The sequence below is a fragment of the Elephas maximus genome, chromosome 8 (assembly GCF_024166365.1).
Source record: "Elephas maximus indicus isolate mEleMax1 chromosome 8, mEleMax1 primary haplotype, whole genome shotgun sequence".
Lineage (NCBI taxonomy): Eukaryota > Metazoa > Chordata > Mammalia > Proboscidea > Elephantidae > Elephas > Elephas maximus.
The window spans coordinates 62,482,688-62,502,693 of NC_064826.1; the positions used below are offsets into that span (position 1 = coordinate 62,482,688).

A 20,006-nucleotide genomic window follows, 5' to 3' on the forward strand; every position below is an offset into this window, starting at 1 on the left:
ACCACCTTTGATAATGTTAGTGGCGGCAACTGCTTGGAGGCGGGCCAGCCAGCCTTTTGAGACATTGTCTTGATTTTTAGAGAAAAAGGTGGGCAACAGGGTGTCTCCATGGTCCCAACAACTGGGTTAATATACCAACAGTTCTTTTTTCTTCTATGTAATTTTGATAATCTGCGAGTCCCACGGGTGGGGCTTTCCTTAACCGGGACTTTAAATCACAAGAGGCTCATTGACACTCAGGAGTCCATTTGAAAGGATCTCTCTCTGCCTCCTGAGTAGCCCAACTGAGGTTAGCTTGTAACTTTCTTAAAGACACTTGGTCCAAAAAGTTTAAGACAGTCACAGTATTCTTAAGAGTCTTTCTTAGACTTGTTCCCTATCAGGAGGTCCACATATTGCAGGAATATTCTTCAGCTGAAGGGAGGTAATCGCTCTAGGTCCAAAATTAGTGGGGAGTTCTTAAACCCTTGAGGTAGCACAGTCTAACAGAGCTTTTTCTTTCTTTTGTCCCCTTCCCATGCGAAAGCAAAGATTAGCTGGCTCTCCGCAGTCAGCAGGGTCCCAAAGAAAGCATCTTTTAAATCCAAAACAGCAAACTGAGTACTGGAATGTGGAAGGGCCGATTGTAGGGCATGTAGGTTTAGGACTACCAGGTATAAGGTCTTTACAACTTTGTTAACAGCCCGCAAATCTTGAACAAAACGTTACTCATCGGTCAATGTCTTCTTCACTGGGAGAACAGGAGTATTGAATGGGGATTCGCACTCTGCCAAGAGTCTTCACTCTAGGTATCCAGTGGTCAGTCCCTGCAGCCCCAGGTGAGCAAAGCCTCAATTTGTTTAATCCGCAGGCATAACGTTGAGTAACAGCTCCACAGCCACAGGGAGGACAGTCCAAGCTCATCTTAGCCAGCCACTGGCCCAAACCCACGGGGCCATGGCATCAACCACTCTCTGAACCATGGGTGAGACAGTCGCTGGGGATAGTAGTGGTTGGGTGAGTGCTAAGAGAGCTGTTTGCACTTTTCAGGTGTTTGCTGGCGGTACCATCAGAGACAGGGCTTTTTCATCAAAAGAGATTTCAGCGTGTGCTTTACTTAGGAAATCCTGTCCCAGAAAGGGGGACTGAGCATTTGGGCCTGTATAGAAACTGGCAGGATAGCTTGGTTTCTCTTATTTTACAGTCTATTGGCTCCAAAAATTATCTAATCACCTCTTTTCCAGTCACCCTGACAACTTGAGTAGTCCCTTTAGGCTTCTGGGTAAGTACTGAGAAGACCACTCCAGTATCAACCAAAAAGTCTATTGGCTATCCTCCTCCTGCTCTTTCGTAATTCTTTGAAAAAGGTTTTCCCCCTTTCAATCTTGCCTGGCCCTTTTCACTCTTCTTTTTGGGGCACTCATTTTTCCAGTGCCCCTCCTACTTGCAAAATGCACTTTGGTTTTTCTTTCAGTCAGGGCCCATCCTTACCTTGGTGTCGTCATCTTCCAGAAGATCCTACAGCAGCAACCAGTAGATTGGCGTTGTTTCTTCATGTCCTGGTCTTTTACTTTCTTTTTCTTGACCTCTTTTACCTGATCTCTGTTGGTAAAGACCTTAAATGCATTCAGACGCCAGGGATGGATTATGGACTCACATTGTCCAAGGTGGCCCTTCTGCAGCAGGGACTGGCACCTCCTGGAGTGGGTAAAGCCCTCCTGTGGGAACTGGGCCGAATTGTACCCCACTGCTAGTATGGGGTGGGGAGACCATATCTGTCCCTTCTCCTCCGCCCCCCCTTTCAGGGCCTTCCCATTCTCATCGTTTGATACCACCTGGGAGGGGTCACAAATGGGGTTTTTCAAGGTGGGTGAATAAGGACAACCTCAGGTTCTTCATCTCTCATCTCCTCATCATCATTCACCTGCACAAGAAGGGCTAAAACAGAGACTTTATCCTTTTTTTCATGCCATAAAGTCATTAACATATTACATACAGCTTTTCATCTCGCTTGTCAGTTCCAATACAGAACAGATCAAGCTTCATAATAGTAGCAAAATCTCCAGGACCATTTACAGACCACACTTGATTACGCGAAATATTATGACATCTCCTAGTTAGGGAATCCCACCATAAATAAGCCCAGCTCTTAGTGGACTCTCGGCCGGAACCTTACCTCCTGGGTACCCACTTGCAACGAGAAACCTCACCGTCTCTCGTGCAACCTCACAGGACCTAGTCACCCGTTCTTGGAGGGAGCCTATGAGAACAGAGGCCCCTGTGGCTTTTACGTAGCATTTACCACCTGATGCCCAGATACCTACCATGGCCAACAGAAACTTTCTCCCTCTGTCTGGAGCTCGCTGCCGTGGAGTCCTCCCCCTTCGCCAGACCTCTGGGCCACCACAGGTTGAGAGACCGCCACAATTCAAAGAGCGCTGCACCTTCTCTCTTCCGGGGTCCATCCCAGGGGCTTGGTCCTTAGGGAGACGGAACCAGGGGCTGAGTAATTCGAGCCCCATGTTGGGCGCCAAAAATTTGTTACTTGATTAGGGTCTGTGCCCTGGAGCAATCGAGCCAATGAAACATACTTCAAGTCAGAAAGAGTGAGAAAGTTTATTAAGGAGATGTACACATCACCGGGACCCGGCAGCGACACAGCCTGTCTCTACAGAGACGCAAAGAGCAGTTTTACATTACAGCTTATATAGAATCTTACAGGGGTTACAAGTGTCTTTGTAGTCCCCTGTCAGACATTTCTTTATTAGGCTAAAGATATTCATAACAGATACCTGGGCTCCGATTTTCCTGTGGGGGTTGTAGACCACAGGTGGTTGGATATAACAAAAGGTTATTTGCATCAGTTTAAAACAAAGAACAAAGTCATTAACATTTGGTCAAAACAAAGTCATTAACAGAGGTATGTGAAGGAGGCAGGCAGAGGAAGAACAACATATATGTTTATCATGGCCTTAGTTATGTTAAGCTCTCAGTTTCCCATTTTGAAAAAGGAGAAAACATGCTGGGGAGTATTGGGGTCACAAGGAGAATGGTTGATGTGACCCAGGGCAGTGTTGTGTGATGAAGAAGCTGATGGGGGGAGGGGTGGTCAAAGTTTTTAGTGACTGAGAGGGAAGTAACTTGGACCTGAGGGACAAAGCAAGAGTCAGTACCAAGAGGGATAGGTACATCAGCTAGCATGGAATTTAGTGCCTAGATTCTCTCACACAAGAGTGCCTTGTTCTAAAACAGGACAGCACTCTTTAGCTGTTCTGCTGAACCTTTTTGCATTTGGTCTTAACCCCACAACGATTCTGGAAAGTAGTTAATATTATTTGGTTTTACTGCTGGGGAAATCTAGGCTCAGAGCAAGTTTGAGCCACAGCCCAGGCTCCCGGGCTGCTTGGAAGCTCTGTCCCAACGTGGTGTTCAGAGCAGTGGCTGGGATGGCAGCTCTCAAATTGCGGTACCTCAGTTGACCATCAGCTCAATGGTGAAATGGGGATAATAATATCTCATTCTCAGGGATGTTGTAAGCACTAAATGAGATTTTATGACATCATAGGCGTTCCACACATTCTTCTTCTTCCTCATCCCCCACACACCATCAAGAGCTCTCCTAGCATAACAAATCCAGGAAACCCAGGAGCTTGAAGAAGGGTATGCAACCACCGCTCTACCAAGTGAGGTGAGAAGGCACGACTCATTTCGTTGGCCAGAGCTGTGTTGAACCGTGACATTAATAGAGGCCGGCTGGCTTCTCAATGCGCATGTCCTAGGCCAGCTGTTCTCACGTGTGGTCTAGGGGCTGCCTGGTACCGAGAACTTTTTTTTTTTGATTCTTGGATTCAAAACTGTTCCCCAACAATGCTAAGCCACTTATTTGCCTTTTCCACTCTCATCCTCTCACTAGTGTACAGTTCAGATTTCCGAAGACTACCTGAGGCACAGTGACATCATCACCCGAGGGCTAATGAATGTGTGCTTGACATTTTATGCTTTAAAATGTCTGTTCTCACTTCTAATACATATATGTCCACGGATATAATCCAAAGAAAAAGAATTTGAGGTTTCCAATGATTTTTAAGAACATAAAGGGGTCCTGAGTAGGTTTGCTAGAGTTAGCAAATAAGAACACAGGATGCTGAGTTAAATTTTAATTTCAGACAAACAACAACACTTTCTTGGGGCGGATTAACCAGTAAGCAAGGTATACACAGGTTTAATTGTGTTTATTTACTAATCTGTAGTACACAATTTCACATGGGTTTCACCACATCTTTGAAAAACGGGAAATTGTGCACTACAGATTTGTAAGTAAGCAAGAGTAAGCCTCCGCGCACACTTATACTAAAATTTATACTGTATTTTATTTGGCAATTCTAAACCTGAGGCAAAAAAGTTTGAGAAACACTACCCCACCAGCCAACCAACCAGAGCCGCAGCGCGCTCCTTGTAATTCAGGGGGCGGTACTTCCGGTCAGGTGGGCCGGCCAGCCGCAGGGCTCGGCCCAGCCCACCGCCGGAAGTCCGGCTTTTGTTTCCGGCCGGCTCTCACCTTCTCTTTTTCCACGGCCCTGCTCGCGGCCCCGCCTCCTGCTCTCTAAAGCCGCTTGGGGCTGCTGCGGAGCGCGGAGCCAGCGAGCAGGCTCCCAGCCTCCAGGGGGCGGCGGCCGCGGCGCCGGCTCCGACGCGCTCTTCCTGTCTCCGGGAGCGGCGGGCCGACAGCGGGCGGCCAGAGCCAGCGGCCGCCATTCCCGTATCGCTACGTCCGCGGGGGCCGCCCGAGTCGGCCACGATGCCGCTGGGCCTGAAGCCCACCTGCAGCGTCTGCAAGACCACGTCATCCTCGATGTGGAAGAAGGGCCCGCAGGGAGAGATCCTCTGCCACCACTGCACGGGCCGGGGCGGCGCGGGCGGCGGGGGAGCCGGTTCGGGGGCGGCCGGCGGGACGGGGGGCGGCGGCGGCAGCGGCTTCGGCGCGGCAGCCTTCGCCAGCACCTCGGCCGCCCCTCCGCAGAGCAACGGGGGCGGGGGCGGCAAGCAGGTGAGCTCCGCCGGCCCCACCCGCCGCCCGAGGCCGACCTGGGCGCGAGGCGAACGGAGGCCAGGCCGGCTGGGAGGGGGCGGTGGTCGGGGCCTTCCCCGATGCCCATGCTGGGCCGGGCCGCCTCCTTCACACCCCCAGATGAAAAGACCTTCATTGTTTTTGCCTATTCTAAATGCCTTTTATTGTGAGAAATTCAAAATTTAAAGAAGCAAGAAAAGCAGAAGGTCTTCAGTGATCCTCCACTGTAACATTTTGGGAGCCTCCAGGCTCTCGATATACGCCTTTATACGCAGAGACCAAAATGAAATCGTTCTACGTATGTTTATGCCCGGGACCTCTTTCCCTGTTAATAAAGGTTGTTTTGTCATTATGTCATCTAAGACTGTTATGTCATTCTTTAAAGTGGCAGCATAAATACTGCATCGTAGAAGGTGCCATAGCTTAATCCGTTGGGACTTAGGTTGTTAAGAGTTTTTCTCTGATAAACACCAAAATAGTTATTGCTTTGGTACCTACTCCTGCCCCCTGTCGTATTTTAAGCAGCTCACACTTTTTTGGTGATTCAGAAGCTCTACAAGTGCTTGCCTAGGGCACTTAACTCCCTGTCTTCCTTGGTCCAGTTTGTGTAATTACCCAGCTGTTTTGTTTTAAAAAGAAATGGAGGATGCGTATTTTTAAAATATCTTTGTAAAGCACATAACCTGGGATCCTTGTAAGATGGTTGTATTGGGACAGCAACCCTTCTCCAGTTTTTATTTCTTACTCTTTTTGTTCTTTAATTGTTCATGTAACAGAGTAAACAGGAAATTCACAGGAGGTCTGCTCGGCTCAGAAATACTAAATACAAATCTGCTCCAGCTGCTGAGAAGAAAGTTTCCACTAAAGGAAAAGGGAGAAGACATATTTTTAAGTTAAAAAATGTAAGATGATTGTGGACAGTCTCTTACTGTAATTAAATGTAACTACAGTGTGTCCTGCCACTGCCTTCCTTTCTCACCACTGAGCTTTGACTCTGCACTTGAACCTGCCTGCATTGTTGTGGGGAGTGGCCCAGACTCCCTAGACAGGAGTGAGCTCTGTCACAGGAGACTTACTGTTCATAAAGTTAACAATACCCTTTCCCTTCTTACAGCTTTTTTTTTTTCCTCTGGAAAATACAAAATCTAATCTAAAAGAAATATAAAACTTGAACTTATTATATTGTGTTCTTTATACAAAGGAAGAGAAGGAATTATGGTTTTTGGTATAGCTAGCTACACTAGAAAAAAATTTTTTTTTCATTTTTTTAAAGACCTAAGTAAATAATAATACTGGAGTTTACTTATTCGTTTGTTATTATAGCCTCAGAAAATACATCTTTCTGATTTACGATAATGAGTTGGATGGCTGTGAATCAAAAATGTTACTAAATTTTTCTTTTCCTTCTGTAAGAAAATGAAGAGATTGTTGAAAGACCTGTGCTGTAGGTAGTAGAAAGCACTGCTTTGTAAACACAAGGGGACAGTGATCAAACACAATGGACAGTGCATTCTAGATTTTTTTTTTTAAACTTTATTATGGTATTCCTTTCAGAACAGGCATACTTCATGTACAGCAAAACCTTTCTGAAGTTGGATGCATTCATTTATAAAGCACAGAGGGTCCCTGGGGCAGATTCATTAAGAGTAATTATCCCTGATTTATTTAAGATTTTTATAATTTACTTTTCTTAAAGTGAGGCATTTATTGGCTGGACAAGATGTGTTTTTAAGTAACTTCATTTGGTTATAGTAGATATCACTTATGCACATGTTGTTTGCTCTTAAGTGTGGTGAACATGTTCTCTGCAATAATTTCAATATCAGTTTCTCTAGCAACCCCTTCAAGCTTGGTGCCAAGACAGACTGGGAGGGCGGGTGGCTAATTTCTATGTTGTGGTATAAAAATGTGTACTGTCATTTAAGAAGGGGTTAAGAAGATGGCTGGGTGGTAGCCAAATACTGAGAACTCCCAAGAAAGTTTCTTTTATCCTTAGTTAAGTCTTGCTAGAAAATTACCGTAGTTCTGGTGCTATTGAGTTTCATAACTGGTTCCATAGTTAAATTGAAATGAAGGATCTCTCCAAGGAGATATTTTTTCACTTTGTGTTCCTTTTCTACCTACCTACACTTTTTTTTTTTTTTTTAATTACTTCCACTTCTGTCATGCTCAGGCTATTAGAGCCAGTCTATTTTATAGTTGGAATGTTAATATGTGGTAAAGCTCTGAGAGGGTTTCGTGTTAGATCTCAGCAGCATAATCAGACACTTGTCCTTTTGGTTCTCTGATTTTTAAGCTAATCGTAGCAGAAATAGCAGTAGAAATATTCACACTGCTTTGCCATACTTTCAGAAAATCACTTATCTTTTTATTCCAGTTCTTGTCACTAACAAATTTTAGTATTTCTCAAATTGAAGAACTCTCATATATGGCTGGAAAAATACCTTTCATACACACCATGATTGTGCTCATGTTTTTACTTTTGTTTTTTCATAGCCCATCAAAGCTCCGGAGTCCGTTTCCACCATAATCACTGCAGAATCAATTTTCTACAAGGTAAGCATCTACAGAGTTACCGAAGGAAGATATGGGCCAGTTGTTTAATATGCTACTGAAAATGCTGTATTGGTCTAAAGGTATCTGCTACTCTGTATTTGTATAAGTTATGCTTATGCTTTTTGTTCTTTTCTAAGCTATTTTTCCCCTATAGGTGGCTGTTACGAAACATCCAGAGCTGAGGTGTGAGGTGAAGTTGCCTATTGAAATATGATGTGGGGTGTTAAGTATTTTTTTAATGTAGATTACGGGAATTGTTTTTAAAATCCAAATATGTGTCGGGGAGCTGGGTAAGAGCAAGCTTTCCTGAGTCAATATGGTGTCATTTTTGAAGGATGAGTAGGTGACCTGTGATGTCTAGTGGGCAGAGTGAGCCCAGAGATCCTCATCGTAAAGCAGAGGTGAGAGGAATAAGGGCAGTAATGGGAACTAACCCCTGTTAGAAGTCTATGGTAAGAGAGGCCAAGAGAAGTTCAGCATTCCTAAGGCCAAAGCCCAGGGATATCTGATATCTCAATGAGAACGAAGACGTACTGTTATTTTTGAACCAGAAGCCTTAGCCAAGGAGTTGGAGCGTAGAAAAGACCACCAAGGCCTGGCAGGCCTAGTACAGGCAGAAGCCGTTAAAAGCTATTTGGTACTTTGAAGCCTTGAACTGTCAGGGGGCGGTGACGTGAGTTACTCTTTTACACCTGACCTTGTGCAAGTCGGAATTGACTCAGCAGCAATGGGTGTGGGTTAAGCTGGCCAAACACTGTGACACTTAAGTGATTATTCTCCTTGAGTATATTTTTTTAATTGTTGTTATTAGCCCAAATCCATATAGTCTAAGACAGTCTACAGGCAAACATCTCTTTTATATTCCCACTATTTCATACATGGTTAATAATCAATAAAATAGCTAACTTTTATTATGTGCTTGCCATGTAGTAGGCATGAGCTGAGCATTTTACATACTTTATTTCATTCAGTCCCTTCCATGGTGTGGGTTCTGTTAGGCTCATTTTGTGGATGAGGACATTGAGGCACACAAGATCAGTTAACTTATCCAAGATGACACAACCAACAAGTCATGGAGGGAGACAATCTGATGCCAGAACCCAAGCCCAGAGCTTAGAGACCAGGTCTGATCCTGGCTCTGTTACTTGGTCAAGTGGCTGTGTGACGGGGCTAGGCCCAACCGTGGTAAGCCTGTTTTTTCACATGTAAAAGAGGGATTGTAAAAAGTAGTACCTCATTGGGCCAAGTGGTGAGATCATGTATGTTAGCAGAGTAAGCACTCAGTGGGTCTTAGTCATCTAGTGCTGCTATAACAGAAATACCACAAGTGAATGGCTTTAACAAAGAGAAATTTATTTCTTCACAGTAAAGTAGGCTAAAAGTCCAAATTCAGGGTGTCAGCTCCAGGGGAAGCCTTTCTCTCTCTGTCAGCCTTCTCTTCAGTCTTCCCCCAGACTAGGAGCTTCTCTACACAGGGACCCCGGGTCCAAAGGACACACTCAGCTCCTGGTACTACTTTCTTGGTGGTACGAGGTCCCTGCCCTCTGTTCTCTCCCCTTTCCTTTTTTTCTCTTGAGAGCCAAAAGGTGGTGCAGGGCATACCCCAGGGAAATTCCGTTTAAATTGGATCAGGGATGTGACCTGGGTGAGGGTGGTGTAGCAGACAAATATGAAGTAATCTCTTCAGATGGCAGTGGTTTTGTTGGCAGAAGTGATTCAATGGAATTTAGTGTCTCTGTAAAAAAAAAAAAAAAAAATTTTTTTTTTTTTTAGTATCTCTAGTTTCTTGATTATCTCCACGTATGTCCCCATTCCAAGTTTGAGGATCCCATTTCTTCCCAGTCAATGCCCTCACTTTAACTTCAGACACCTCTTGAGGCTGGCAGTTGAGCTGGTATTGTAATTCAGCCACTCTTAAAATAAGAGCCTGGGTTTGGTTTTCGGCAGTATCAGCTTTGTTACTACAAGAAATGAGGCTCTTTTTCAAAGAACAAGGGAAGCTTTGAGGTTGTTTATATGGCACTTGAGCTTTGACTCTGATGCCCTGAGTGCATCTCTTTATTTCACCAGTTTGTCTAGCAAAAGTAGGACCAACCAGCCAACTTCTTATACTTCTCATTCTGACAAAACTATAGAAAGATACCGCACGTGTTCACCCAGAGCCTCGCCTTTCACCAATACCTGATCTACTGGTGGTGATATTTTGTGTATTTGTATTGCTGCCTCACGTTGTGGATTAGCAGTGCCCTCTTTACTGGTGGAAGCAGAGTCATCAACTTCTTTAAGACTAACCAGACTTGAGAACCAATTTTTTTTCTCTAGAACCACTCTCCATACCAGATGTCTTAGGCTGGGTTCTCTAGAGAAGCAAAACCAGTAAAATGTATAAATATATATAGAGAGAGATTTATATCAAGGAAACAGCTCACAGGATTGTAGAGGTTGGAACGTCCCAAGTCCGTAGATCAGGATAGAGACTTTTCCCAATTCGTGCAGCCATAGAAGCTGTTGAACCCAAGATTGGCAGGTTGGAGAGCAGGGCTCTCATTCATAAGCTGTGAAGGTCGAAGGATTCCAAGATCGACAGGTAAGCTGCTAGCTCAAGTCCCAGGAACCAGAAGTCAGACAAGAGACATTTGCTGGATCCATCCAGTACAAGCCACCAAACTTTGGCAAGGTGAGCAAGAAGGAAGTAGCCAGCGAAGGGTGGAGAAATCAAGGCTGAAGGGGCAGTGAGACACCACATGCCCTGCCCCTGCTAGTACCACTCAGCAGATTCTATCTTGGGGATGATCACATATCAAATTTTAACAGGGAAGTGATCACAACATTATACGACTGCCCAAACACTGAGAATCATGGCCAGCCAAGTTAACACACAATCTTAACCATCACAGTATGGTAGAAATTATCATTATTATTTCTTTAAATGTGTGCATTATCTTCATAGCTGAACATACCGTTTACAGGGTAAGTCCAGAAGCAACTGGTTGAGCTAAGGATTTAGTGATTTCCAGGCTTGTTTCAATAAAAAGCATGTGGGACCTGTTATTGCAAGTTAAACGATAAGGGCAAAATGCGACAAAATATTCAAATAATGCTGCAGATACCAACTGTTGCAGAGGCTGTCAGGGCAGTGCCACTGGCAGGCAGGACCATTGTGGGCGAGCTTGAGAGGTCACTGCCAGCTGCTGAACTGGAGCCCAGATCAGGCATGTGAGAGGGAGCTAAATGTGAACTGGGTGTGATGGCCAAGAGTGTGGGCCCAAGACCCAGAATGGTTACAGGACCTCCCTGGAACAATATTGTGGCAGGACATCTCTGTGAGTCCAGGTGTGGTAACTCCAGTCCAGTGTTCTCTAACTTATTGTATTGACCCCCCTTCTCTCTGCCAGAGATTCTTAAACCTCCCAGCAAATGATGGGCTGGGAACCCCTTGGATCAAGTGTTGTAGTCCTATTTGGTGTTATAGGTATATATACACACAACATATTTATTAAATACCTACTATGTGCCAAGTAGTAGTCTTGCCATTGGAATCTTCCACTAAGACACTGTCTTTGCATTGCTCTTCTGCTTTCACACTATTCCATATTTTGGGTTAATACTCATTTAGCAATATATTTGAGTGCTTGTGATAAGCGAGGCGCTGTTTTTTATGCATGTGAGAGAATATAATTTGTAATTTGGGAATAATCGTACCTGTGGACAGAGCAAACCATAAGTGCAAATTATGCATGTGATAAATAACTTAGAACTTTGCAGGAGGAGCTGGGAGGAAGAACCAGCTGATAATGGTGAAGCTCTAGCAAGTACTGGTCTGTGGCCCATATTGACTATACCCAGTCCACATTGATCCAGATTCAGGGTTTCACTCTTAGACACACAGTTAAGCGGCCCACCAGTAGACAGCCCTGGCCTGTTACATGTCAGCTCAGTTTACTGGAAGTTATTTCTTCAGATGATTTTTATGGTTGAAGTGCACACCCAGCAGCTTTACTGCTGCCAGGGCCTGTTTTGAGGGAAGCAGCAATGACTCAGACCCTGTGCCTGCAGACAAGGAGAGTATAGCCTACAAAGAACTACTCCCACCTAAGGAAGTGCTGAGTGACATAAAGATACGGGTCAGCCGTATGGATATTCCAAAGGAGAGATTCTTTCCAGCTTAAGACCAGGACAGAAACATGGGCTGGAAGAGCAGAGGCAGAGGGATGGGAGGGGTTTAGTACACGTGTACAGAGCCATTAGCTGAGTATGAAGTGGAGCAGGAAATGAATAAGGTGTGAAAACTTGAATGCTAGTAACATCAGTAATTGTATTCCATTCTGGGGGCAGTAGAGCGGCTCTTGAAAACATGTATTCAAGTCTGTGCCCTTGAAAGAAACTAAATAGGGAGAAGAGACAAACAGCATTGAGTCTGGGGAAATATTTGGTAAGCTGGGAGTAAACATGTCCTGAAGACTTGATTATAGTTAAAAGAGTTTTGGTCATTTTTAATTTGAATTTATGATACCTTCTTTTAATGGAATGTAGGGGAGGGAAGAGGGTAGAGTATATTCTCACCAGTGAAGTGCGATCTTTAAGACAATAGAGAGAAAGACCACTGAGCTGGTGCAGGAGCTTGGGCCGCTGTTTATACATTGTTTGGTTCCTAGCAAGTCACTTGACCTTTCCATAGCTCGGATCTCTGGCTAAACAGTGGGGATAGTACTGTTGTGACATAAAGTACTTTTATAAAGAAATGTTTTCTTCAGATGCAAGTTGTCATAAAGATATATACATATATATGATTTTTTCATTCAGAAGTGAAACAACTTTAGAATTGGCACAGCCATGTAAAATTGACACACTGGACTCTCACAAAGATCTTTCTTGACCGCGTTGAAACCATTGCTTTCTGTCATGTATTGAATTGTGTCCCCAAAAATATCTGTCAGCTTGGCTAGGTCATGATTCCCTTTTATGATTGTCTACTGTTTTACCTTCTGATGGAATTTCCCTCTTACTATGATGTAATAAGATGGTTTAGCGGCAGTTACATTGATGAGGTCTACAAGATTAGGAAGTGTCTTAAGCCAATCTCTTTTGAGATATAAAAGAAGCGAGCAGAGAGACATGGGGACCTCATACCACCAAGAAAGCAGCACTGGGAGCAGAGCGTGTCCTTTGTACCTGAGGTTCATGTGCTGAGATACTCCCAGACCAAGGGAAGACTGATGCATCACAAGGACCTTCCTCCGGAGCCAACAGAGAGAAAACCATCTCCTGGAGCTGACACCCTGAATTTGGACGTGTAGCCGAATAGATTAAAAAAAAAAAAAATAGATTATGAGAGCATAAATTTCTCTTTATTAAAGCTATCCACTTGTGGTATTTCTGTTATAGTGGCACTAGATGACCAAGACAGAATTTGGTACCAAGAGTGGGGTGCTGCTCTAGCAGATACCTAAATGCGAAAGCAGTTTTGAGACCGTGAATGGATAGTAGACTCAGAAGGAAGTAAGAAGAACTGTTAACACCAGAGAAGGCGCAGATGTTAAGAAACAGCAGGAGAGGACCAGCGGCAGCAGCAGAATCAGGACACCAGTGTCCAACAGTACTGGAGCCGACGCACAGAACAAGAGAGCTGAGTGCCTGTGTGTAGGAGGCTTCCTGGTGGAGTAGGGTGCCTCTGGGTGTGTATCAGTGGAGCTGGGCCTGCCGACCCGTGGAGCAAGAAGGCTGAGTGCCTTCTGGCCAAAGTTTACCTCCAAGTACTTATGGGTATAGCTACAGAGCTTTGGAACACTTGCTACAGCAGGGCAGATGTGCACATGAGGTCCGAGGAGCCGAGAGGTCAAGAAACCAGGGAGCAGATGCCGAAGAGACAAGGAACGCAAGGAACTGAACTGCCTTAGTCTCAAAAGGTATGGCCATGACCTCTGGGGTTCCAAAGGGTGGAGCCATTGCGTCTGGTATTTCTAAGGGTGGAGTTGCTACTCAGATGGACTAGGAGAATGGTGAGTCTAAAGCCAAGGGAGCAGAGTTGCATTCCAGTGGGCCTGGAAGGTGGAGCTGAAGCCCAGAGCTGAGGGGCCTCCACTCAGAATCTGGAGAGTGTGGCCAATACCTAGATTCTGGAGGGCAGGGCCGTTGTGTAAATTGTCTGAGAGAACAGAGGATTATTTTCAAAGCCTTGCGGGCTAATGTAAGTGTTCTGCTGACTTGCTTGGTGCCTGTTATGCCTCCTTTCCCTCCAGTTTCTCCCGTTTGTGATGGAAACATCTAGCTTGTGCCTGCTCTGCCATTGTACCTTTGGAAGCAGATAGCTTGTATTCTAGATTTCATAGATAAGGAAGAATTTTTGGATATTGGACTTGGAGTTGATTTAAGACTTTTGCTATAATACGATGGGGTGAATATGTTTTACACGTGGCAAGGCCATGAATTTGGGGGGGCCAAAGGGTGGAATGTCATGGATTGATTTGTGTCCCCCTAAAATATCTGTCAACTTGGCTAGGTCATGATTCCCTTGTATGATTGTCTACCATCTTATCTTCTGATGTGATTTCCCTATATGTTGTAAATCCTATCACTATGATGTAATAAGGTGGATTTAAAGGTGGATTAGCGGCAGTTATATTGATGAGGTCTACAAGATGAGATAGTGTCTTAAGCCAATCTCTTTTGAGATATAAAAGAGAGAAGTGAGCAGAGAGGCAAGGGACCTCATACCACCAAGAAAGCAGCCCTGGGAGCAGAGTGTGTCCTTTGGACCTGAGGTTCCTGTGCTGAGACACTCCCAGACCAAGGGAAGACTGATGCATCACAAGGACCTTCCTCCAGAGCCGATAGAGAGAGAAAGCCTTCCACTGGAGCTGACATCCTGAATTTAGACTTGTAGCCTACTAGACTGTGGGAGAATAAATTTCTCTTTATTACAGCCATCCACTTGTGGTATTTCTGTTATAGCAGCACTAAATGACTGAGACACTTTCATATTAAGAGACTAGCTGTGCTACAGCTTTTATTTGAAATATGAAATTATCTTCTGTTTCCCCAAGGGAGTATATTACCAAATTGGAGATGTTGTTTCTGTGATTGATGAACAAGATGGAAAGCCCTACTATGCTCAGATCCGGGGTTTTATTCAGGATCAGTACTGTGAGAAGAGTGCAGCTCTGACGTGGCTCATTCCCACGCTCTCTAGCCCCAGAGACCAATTTGACCCCTCATCATATATCATAGGTGAGTTTCTTGGAGCAAATAGTACAGGTTCTTGAACACAATTAAGTCTTTGTTATTATGTAAAACAAGTATTAGCCTCACAAATTACTGATTGATAACAGTTTCAAAAGTATTCACATTTTTTTTTAATTACTCTGAGCTTTTAACCTTTCTTCTATGAGTATGCATTATTTTTTCATTGTGAGGAAAAAAGATGTGTTCTTCAAAGAGAACCCAAGGACAAATAATGTTCCCATATTATTCTCACCTACGTGTCAAGTTTGCTACATGATAAAAAGTTTTAGTTAAAAAGTTTTAGTTTCCTGCTTATAAGTACTTACCAGTACCAGTTGCCACAGAGTTAATTTCTACTCATGGTGACCCTAGGTGTGTTACAGTAGAACTGTGCTCCATAGAGTTTTCAGTGGCTGATTTTTGGGAAGTAGATTGCCTGGGCTTTCTTCTGAAGTGCCTCTGGGTGGACTCAAACCTTCAATCTTTTGGTTAGTAGCCAAGCTCATTAACCTTTTGCATCACCCAGGGACTCCTTGTGAGTACGTTGTTGTTGTTAGGTGCTGTAGAGTGGATTTCAACTCATAGTGACCCCATATGACAGAGTAGAACATAGATGAAATTTCAGTTACCTCATCTGTAGGGCAGGATTCTCTGCAGAGGCAGTGATTGTCAGAATCAACCTTGGGGCTACCCTCTCACCTCTTCTTCCTGATCCCCAATAATTCCAATATGCAACCCCATACCAGAGGAGGGGAGTTGGTGGTACAGTGGTTAAGCACTCAGCTGCTAAGTGAAAGGTCAGTGGGTCAAACCCACCAGCCATTGTGTGGGAGAAACGTGGCAGTGAAGATTACAGCCTTGGAAACCCTATGGGGTCAGTTCTACTCTCTAGAGTTACTGTCAGTTGGAATCAACTTGACAGCAATGGGTTTCCAGAGGAGCTGTGTAGCATAGAGGTTAAAAGCATGAACTCTGGAGGCAGACTCCCTAGTTTCATAGGCCAGCCACTTACTAGCTGTGTGACTTTGGGCAAGGTCCTTAATCTCTCTCTTCCCTCACTTTCCTCATATATTAAATGGAAATAATAATCCTTATCTCCCAGCTATTGTAAGGATTCAAAGTACTGATATATATAAAGTGCTTAGAAAAGTACCTGGTACATATACAGTTGTTAAATATTATTTTTAGATTTTTTTGCTACATTGAGTGGATATATGGGGGAGAATGTTACATTCCTTAAGGAGATTAACAGAAAAAAATGAGAGCCAGAGTAATGCATGCTTCAGGACTTACGGCAAGTCACTAGCTCTGGTAGCTGCTAGTGTCCAGGTATTAATATTTTATGGTAGTAATGTATATATACAAAACTGTATTTAACTTTTCATTGGCTCCCATTTAGGACCAGAGGAAGATCTTCCAAGGAAAATGGAATACTTGGAATTTGTTTGTCATGCACCTTCTGAATATTTCAAGTCACGATCATCACCATTTCCCACTGTTCCCACGAGGCCAGAAAAGGGCTACATATGGACACATGTTGGACCTACTCCTGCAATAACTATTAAGGAAACTGTTGCCATCCACTTGTAGCTTAAAAATGAAAACTGGGTTTCCAGTTGTCTTGTAGTCATACAAGATACGGCACATGTTTCTTTAATGAAACTCTTAGATGGAAAAATGACCTAAAAAAGTTTTCCCCTGCTATAATCACTAGCTTGTTTATTATTAGCCACTTGGAAAAGTAAAGGGATAGTAAAGAAAGAAATATATTTGAAGTTAAATATTACATTCTATGTGTGTATCTTCCCAAGCAAAGCCTGTCATTTTTAGGGGGCACCGTTACGAACAGGTTGTGTCCATTTTTCTCCATGATGTATTTCTAGAAACTGCCATAAAACTGATTGTATTTTTTCACAACAACGAAGTATTAGTTAAGGATTAGATTTCTGACCACGGGCATATGATCAAATAAAATGTAGACGTGACCAACAGTATCATAGTTTCCTCATCTGGAAAATGTGATAGCTCAAAATACTTTGTCAGTTTAACCTTTAAAAAAAAGTCATTCATAGATGGTTTTATTAGCTCAGGCTTTTGAAAACTTTAATTCTGTAGCAAGCTGGTATACAGAATCACTCAGTTGATCTTAATTGTTCTCAACTACTTCCTCAGTCAAAACGAAGCTTCCAAATCATAAGATTTTATAGTGAAGACCATCAACTTCATTAAAACCATTTGGGAACATACTGTTCAGACATCCCACTTGATGGTTTCTGGAACAAATATTGGGCAGTGATTACTCAGTCATTAGTATTGATGTTTTTTAAAAAGTTCATCCTAAAGATAAACCATCTGCCTTGGACTGATAATAACAGGCCTAAAAGAATGTCCTGAACTTAGAAGGCTTATTTTACATGAAATTGTGCAGGTTGGTTAAGCAAGAGAGCAACAGTGTAGAAAACGAGGGAAAGTGGAGGTTGTCTCTCCTCTCTTAATTTAACCAGCATGTTTTAACCCCAGAAAAATATGTCAGAATCTGGTCTAATCATCATGATTTTGAACTATAGCAGTGTTAACTGTTACCCTTTTTCTACAGTTATGATTTGTGTGTTGGAAAGGAGCAACTGTAAATAAGTCTTAAGAAAGCTCCATGTACATTAAAAAAAAGTTGTGGGAGACGGGTCCAAGATTGTGGAGTAGTCAGACACTTCCTGTGCTCCCTCTTAATAGCAAAGACCAAAAAAAACAAGTGAGGTGATTATGTATGACAATCTAGAAACCCTAAACATCAAAGACAAAGTTGAGTTGGACTGAACAGCAGGGAGAGGGTGTGAGCTCAGAAGCAGCTAAGATTTGCCAGAACTGACCTGCGTGCACGCTAAGACAAGCAGTAGCACTTGGGACACGTTTTCCAAGCTGGAAGAAACTGAGTGGCAGAGTCTGAAAATGTCTGGAGCCAGGGAGAAGCGGCACTGAATTGGCAAAAGTTAAATTCAACCGCCTGACCTACCACGTGGAATCAAAGACGTTCTTCCCCCCGCTGGGAAGTACCTCTCTCCCATTTACCTGCCCCCTCCCCACTCTTCTCCAGTCCTGGTCTGGCTTTGGAGAGAGAACAAACTACCAAACAGGAAAACATCTGTCAGCTCCCCCAAGGTGGGAACTCAGGGCAGGCACAGCTCCTTTGCCTAAGCACAGCCATAGGGGTCCATGGATATTGAATGCCTTTCACCCCTGCCTAGACCTGTGAAGGCCCATTTCAACAGCATAGGCCCTCATTAGCATAGTACAACAAGGTATATACCTGAAGCCTATTTTCAACTGCAACAGCTGAGGGGGAGTGGCAGATTTCATGACATTGAACACTGCCTTGCCCGTTAAGCATGGTCCTCACCTACCCACATCAGGGGCCTGAGGCCTGGTGGCTCCACCCACTCCACCTAGCTGCCTGCGATGGGTCCAAGAAAAAGTGGTGCCTTGCAGTCATTACAGCCAACAGCATTGGGTGCCCAAAGTCTGGCTACAAAACCCACCCACCTACGCACTCCAGGAACAGGGACACACCTCCCACTCAGGCACTCGGGCAGCTGTCAGGCCCCTGCTGCAGCCAGATACCTGTGCCTACTGCAATCACCCGTACGTAGCCCTTCCTGTCTAGGACTGTAGGTGAGAGCCTCCACCACACACTTGGCGACAGATGACCTGGACAGCTAAGCCGAATCGACATAAGAAAAGTAAATGGACCCCTGGGCTCACATACCTAGCAACAGCTCCATCCACCTAGAGACATGACATGAGAGCTTCGGAGATACCAATAATCAAAGTAGCTCACAAGACCAGCATATTTGGGTATATCAAAACAAAATAAGCTAGGACACATTAAGCAAACATTAAGTAGCTTATTGATGGCTCAGAGACAACAGTCAATATCAAATCACATAAAGAGGCAGACCCTGATGGCTTCAGCAAGTGACCAAAACAAAGAACCAAGAAACCTCCCAGAGGAAGATAAGTTCTTGAAATTACCAGATGTAGAATTCAAAAGATTAATATATAAAGCTCTTCAAGAGATCAGGGGAAATGCAGAACAAGTCAAGGAACACAGGAAGCAACAGAGGACCTTAAGAAGGTTATACAAGAGAATTATGACAAGTTTACCAGGCTGCAAGAATCCATAGAGAGACAGCAAACAGAAATCCAAAATATTAACAATAAAATTTCAGAACTAGACAATAACAGGAGCAGAACTGAGACAATAGAAGTCAGAATTAGATTGAAGATAGAGGATTTGACACTAGCTTGAGGAAAAATCAGATTAAAAAAAATTTTTTTAATGAAACTGTAAGAATTATTTGGGACCCTATCAAGAGGAATAACCTTTGAGTGATTGGAGTACCAGAACGGGGGGATAACAAAAAATACAGAGTGACTTGTTGAACATGTGTTGGCAAAAACTTCCCTGATACTGTGAAAGATGAGGCGATACCTAAACAAGAAGCTCATCAAACCCCATATAGGGTAGATCCCAAAAGAAACTCACCAAGACATAATCAAACTTGCCAAAACCAAAGATAAGAGAGAATTTTAAGAGCGGCTGGGGATAAACGAAAAGTCATCTACAAAGGAGAGTCAATAAGACTAAGCTCTGACTACTCAGCAGAAACCATCCAGCCAAAAGGCAATGGGATTACATATATAAAGCCTTGAAGGAAAAATATTGCCAGCCAAGAATTACATATCCAACAAAACTGTTTCTCAAATATGATGGCGAAATTAGGGCATTTCCAAATAAGCAGAAGTTCCAGGACTTTGTAAAAACCAAACCAAAATTACAAGAACTACTAAAGAGAGTCCTCTAGATGGACAATAACATCAGATAACATCCCAAGGTTAGAAGACAGGACAGAATAACCAGATATCAAGCCAAAAGGGAAGTCATAAAAATAAATCAGAGCTGTAACAGTGAAAATAGGGGAACAGATATCATTATGTAAAAGATGACAATATTAAGGCAAAAAAGAGGAACTAAATAATGTCATAGAACTCTCATATGGAGAGGAAGTCCGTGATATCAAGAAATAAAAGATTGCTTTAAACTTAGAAAAATAGAGGTAAAAAATTAAGGTAATCAAAACGGAAACTAACAATTCTACATATCAAAATTAAAAAAAAAAATACAAAA

At 43.5% G+C, this 20,006-nt stretch overlaps 1 protein-coding gene across 1 annotated transcript; it reads left to right on the forward strand.

The window, feature by feature from the left end:
• Positions 1-4,684: 4,684 nt before the first annotated feature.
• Positions 4,685-16,815, forward strand: GATAD1 (GATA zinc finger domain containing 1). The gene is made up of 5 exons (XM_049894035.1): positions 4,685-5,026; positions 5,824-5,949; positions 7,544-7,603; positions 14,647-14,830; positions 16,224-16,815. Exons 1-5 carry the CDS (start codon positions 4,778-4,780, stop codon positions 16,412-16,414), a joined length of 810 nt encoding a protein of 269 aa, XP_049749992.1. The 5' UTR covers positions 4,685-4,777; the 3' UTR covers positions 16,415-16,815.
• The last annotated feature ends 3,191 nt before the right edge of the window (positions 16,816-20,006 follow it).

Bases quoted from the DNA above. Each gene is read 5' to 3' on its own strand.
- GATAD1 (XM_049894035.1), top strand. From the start codon at position 4,778: ATGCCGCTGGGCCTGAAGCCCACCTGCAGCGTCTGCAAGACCACGTCA. The intron at 5,950-7,543 runs GTAAGATGATTG...GTTTTTTCATAG, and splicing joins ATATTTTTAAGTTAAAAAAT to CCCATCAAAGCTCCGGAGTC. The intron at 7,604-14,646 runs GTAAGCATCTAC...TGTTTCCCCAAG, and splicing joins CAGAATCAATTTTCTACAAG to GGAGTATATTACCAAATTGG.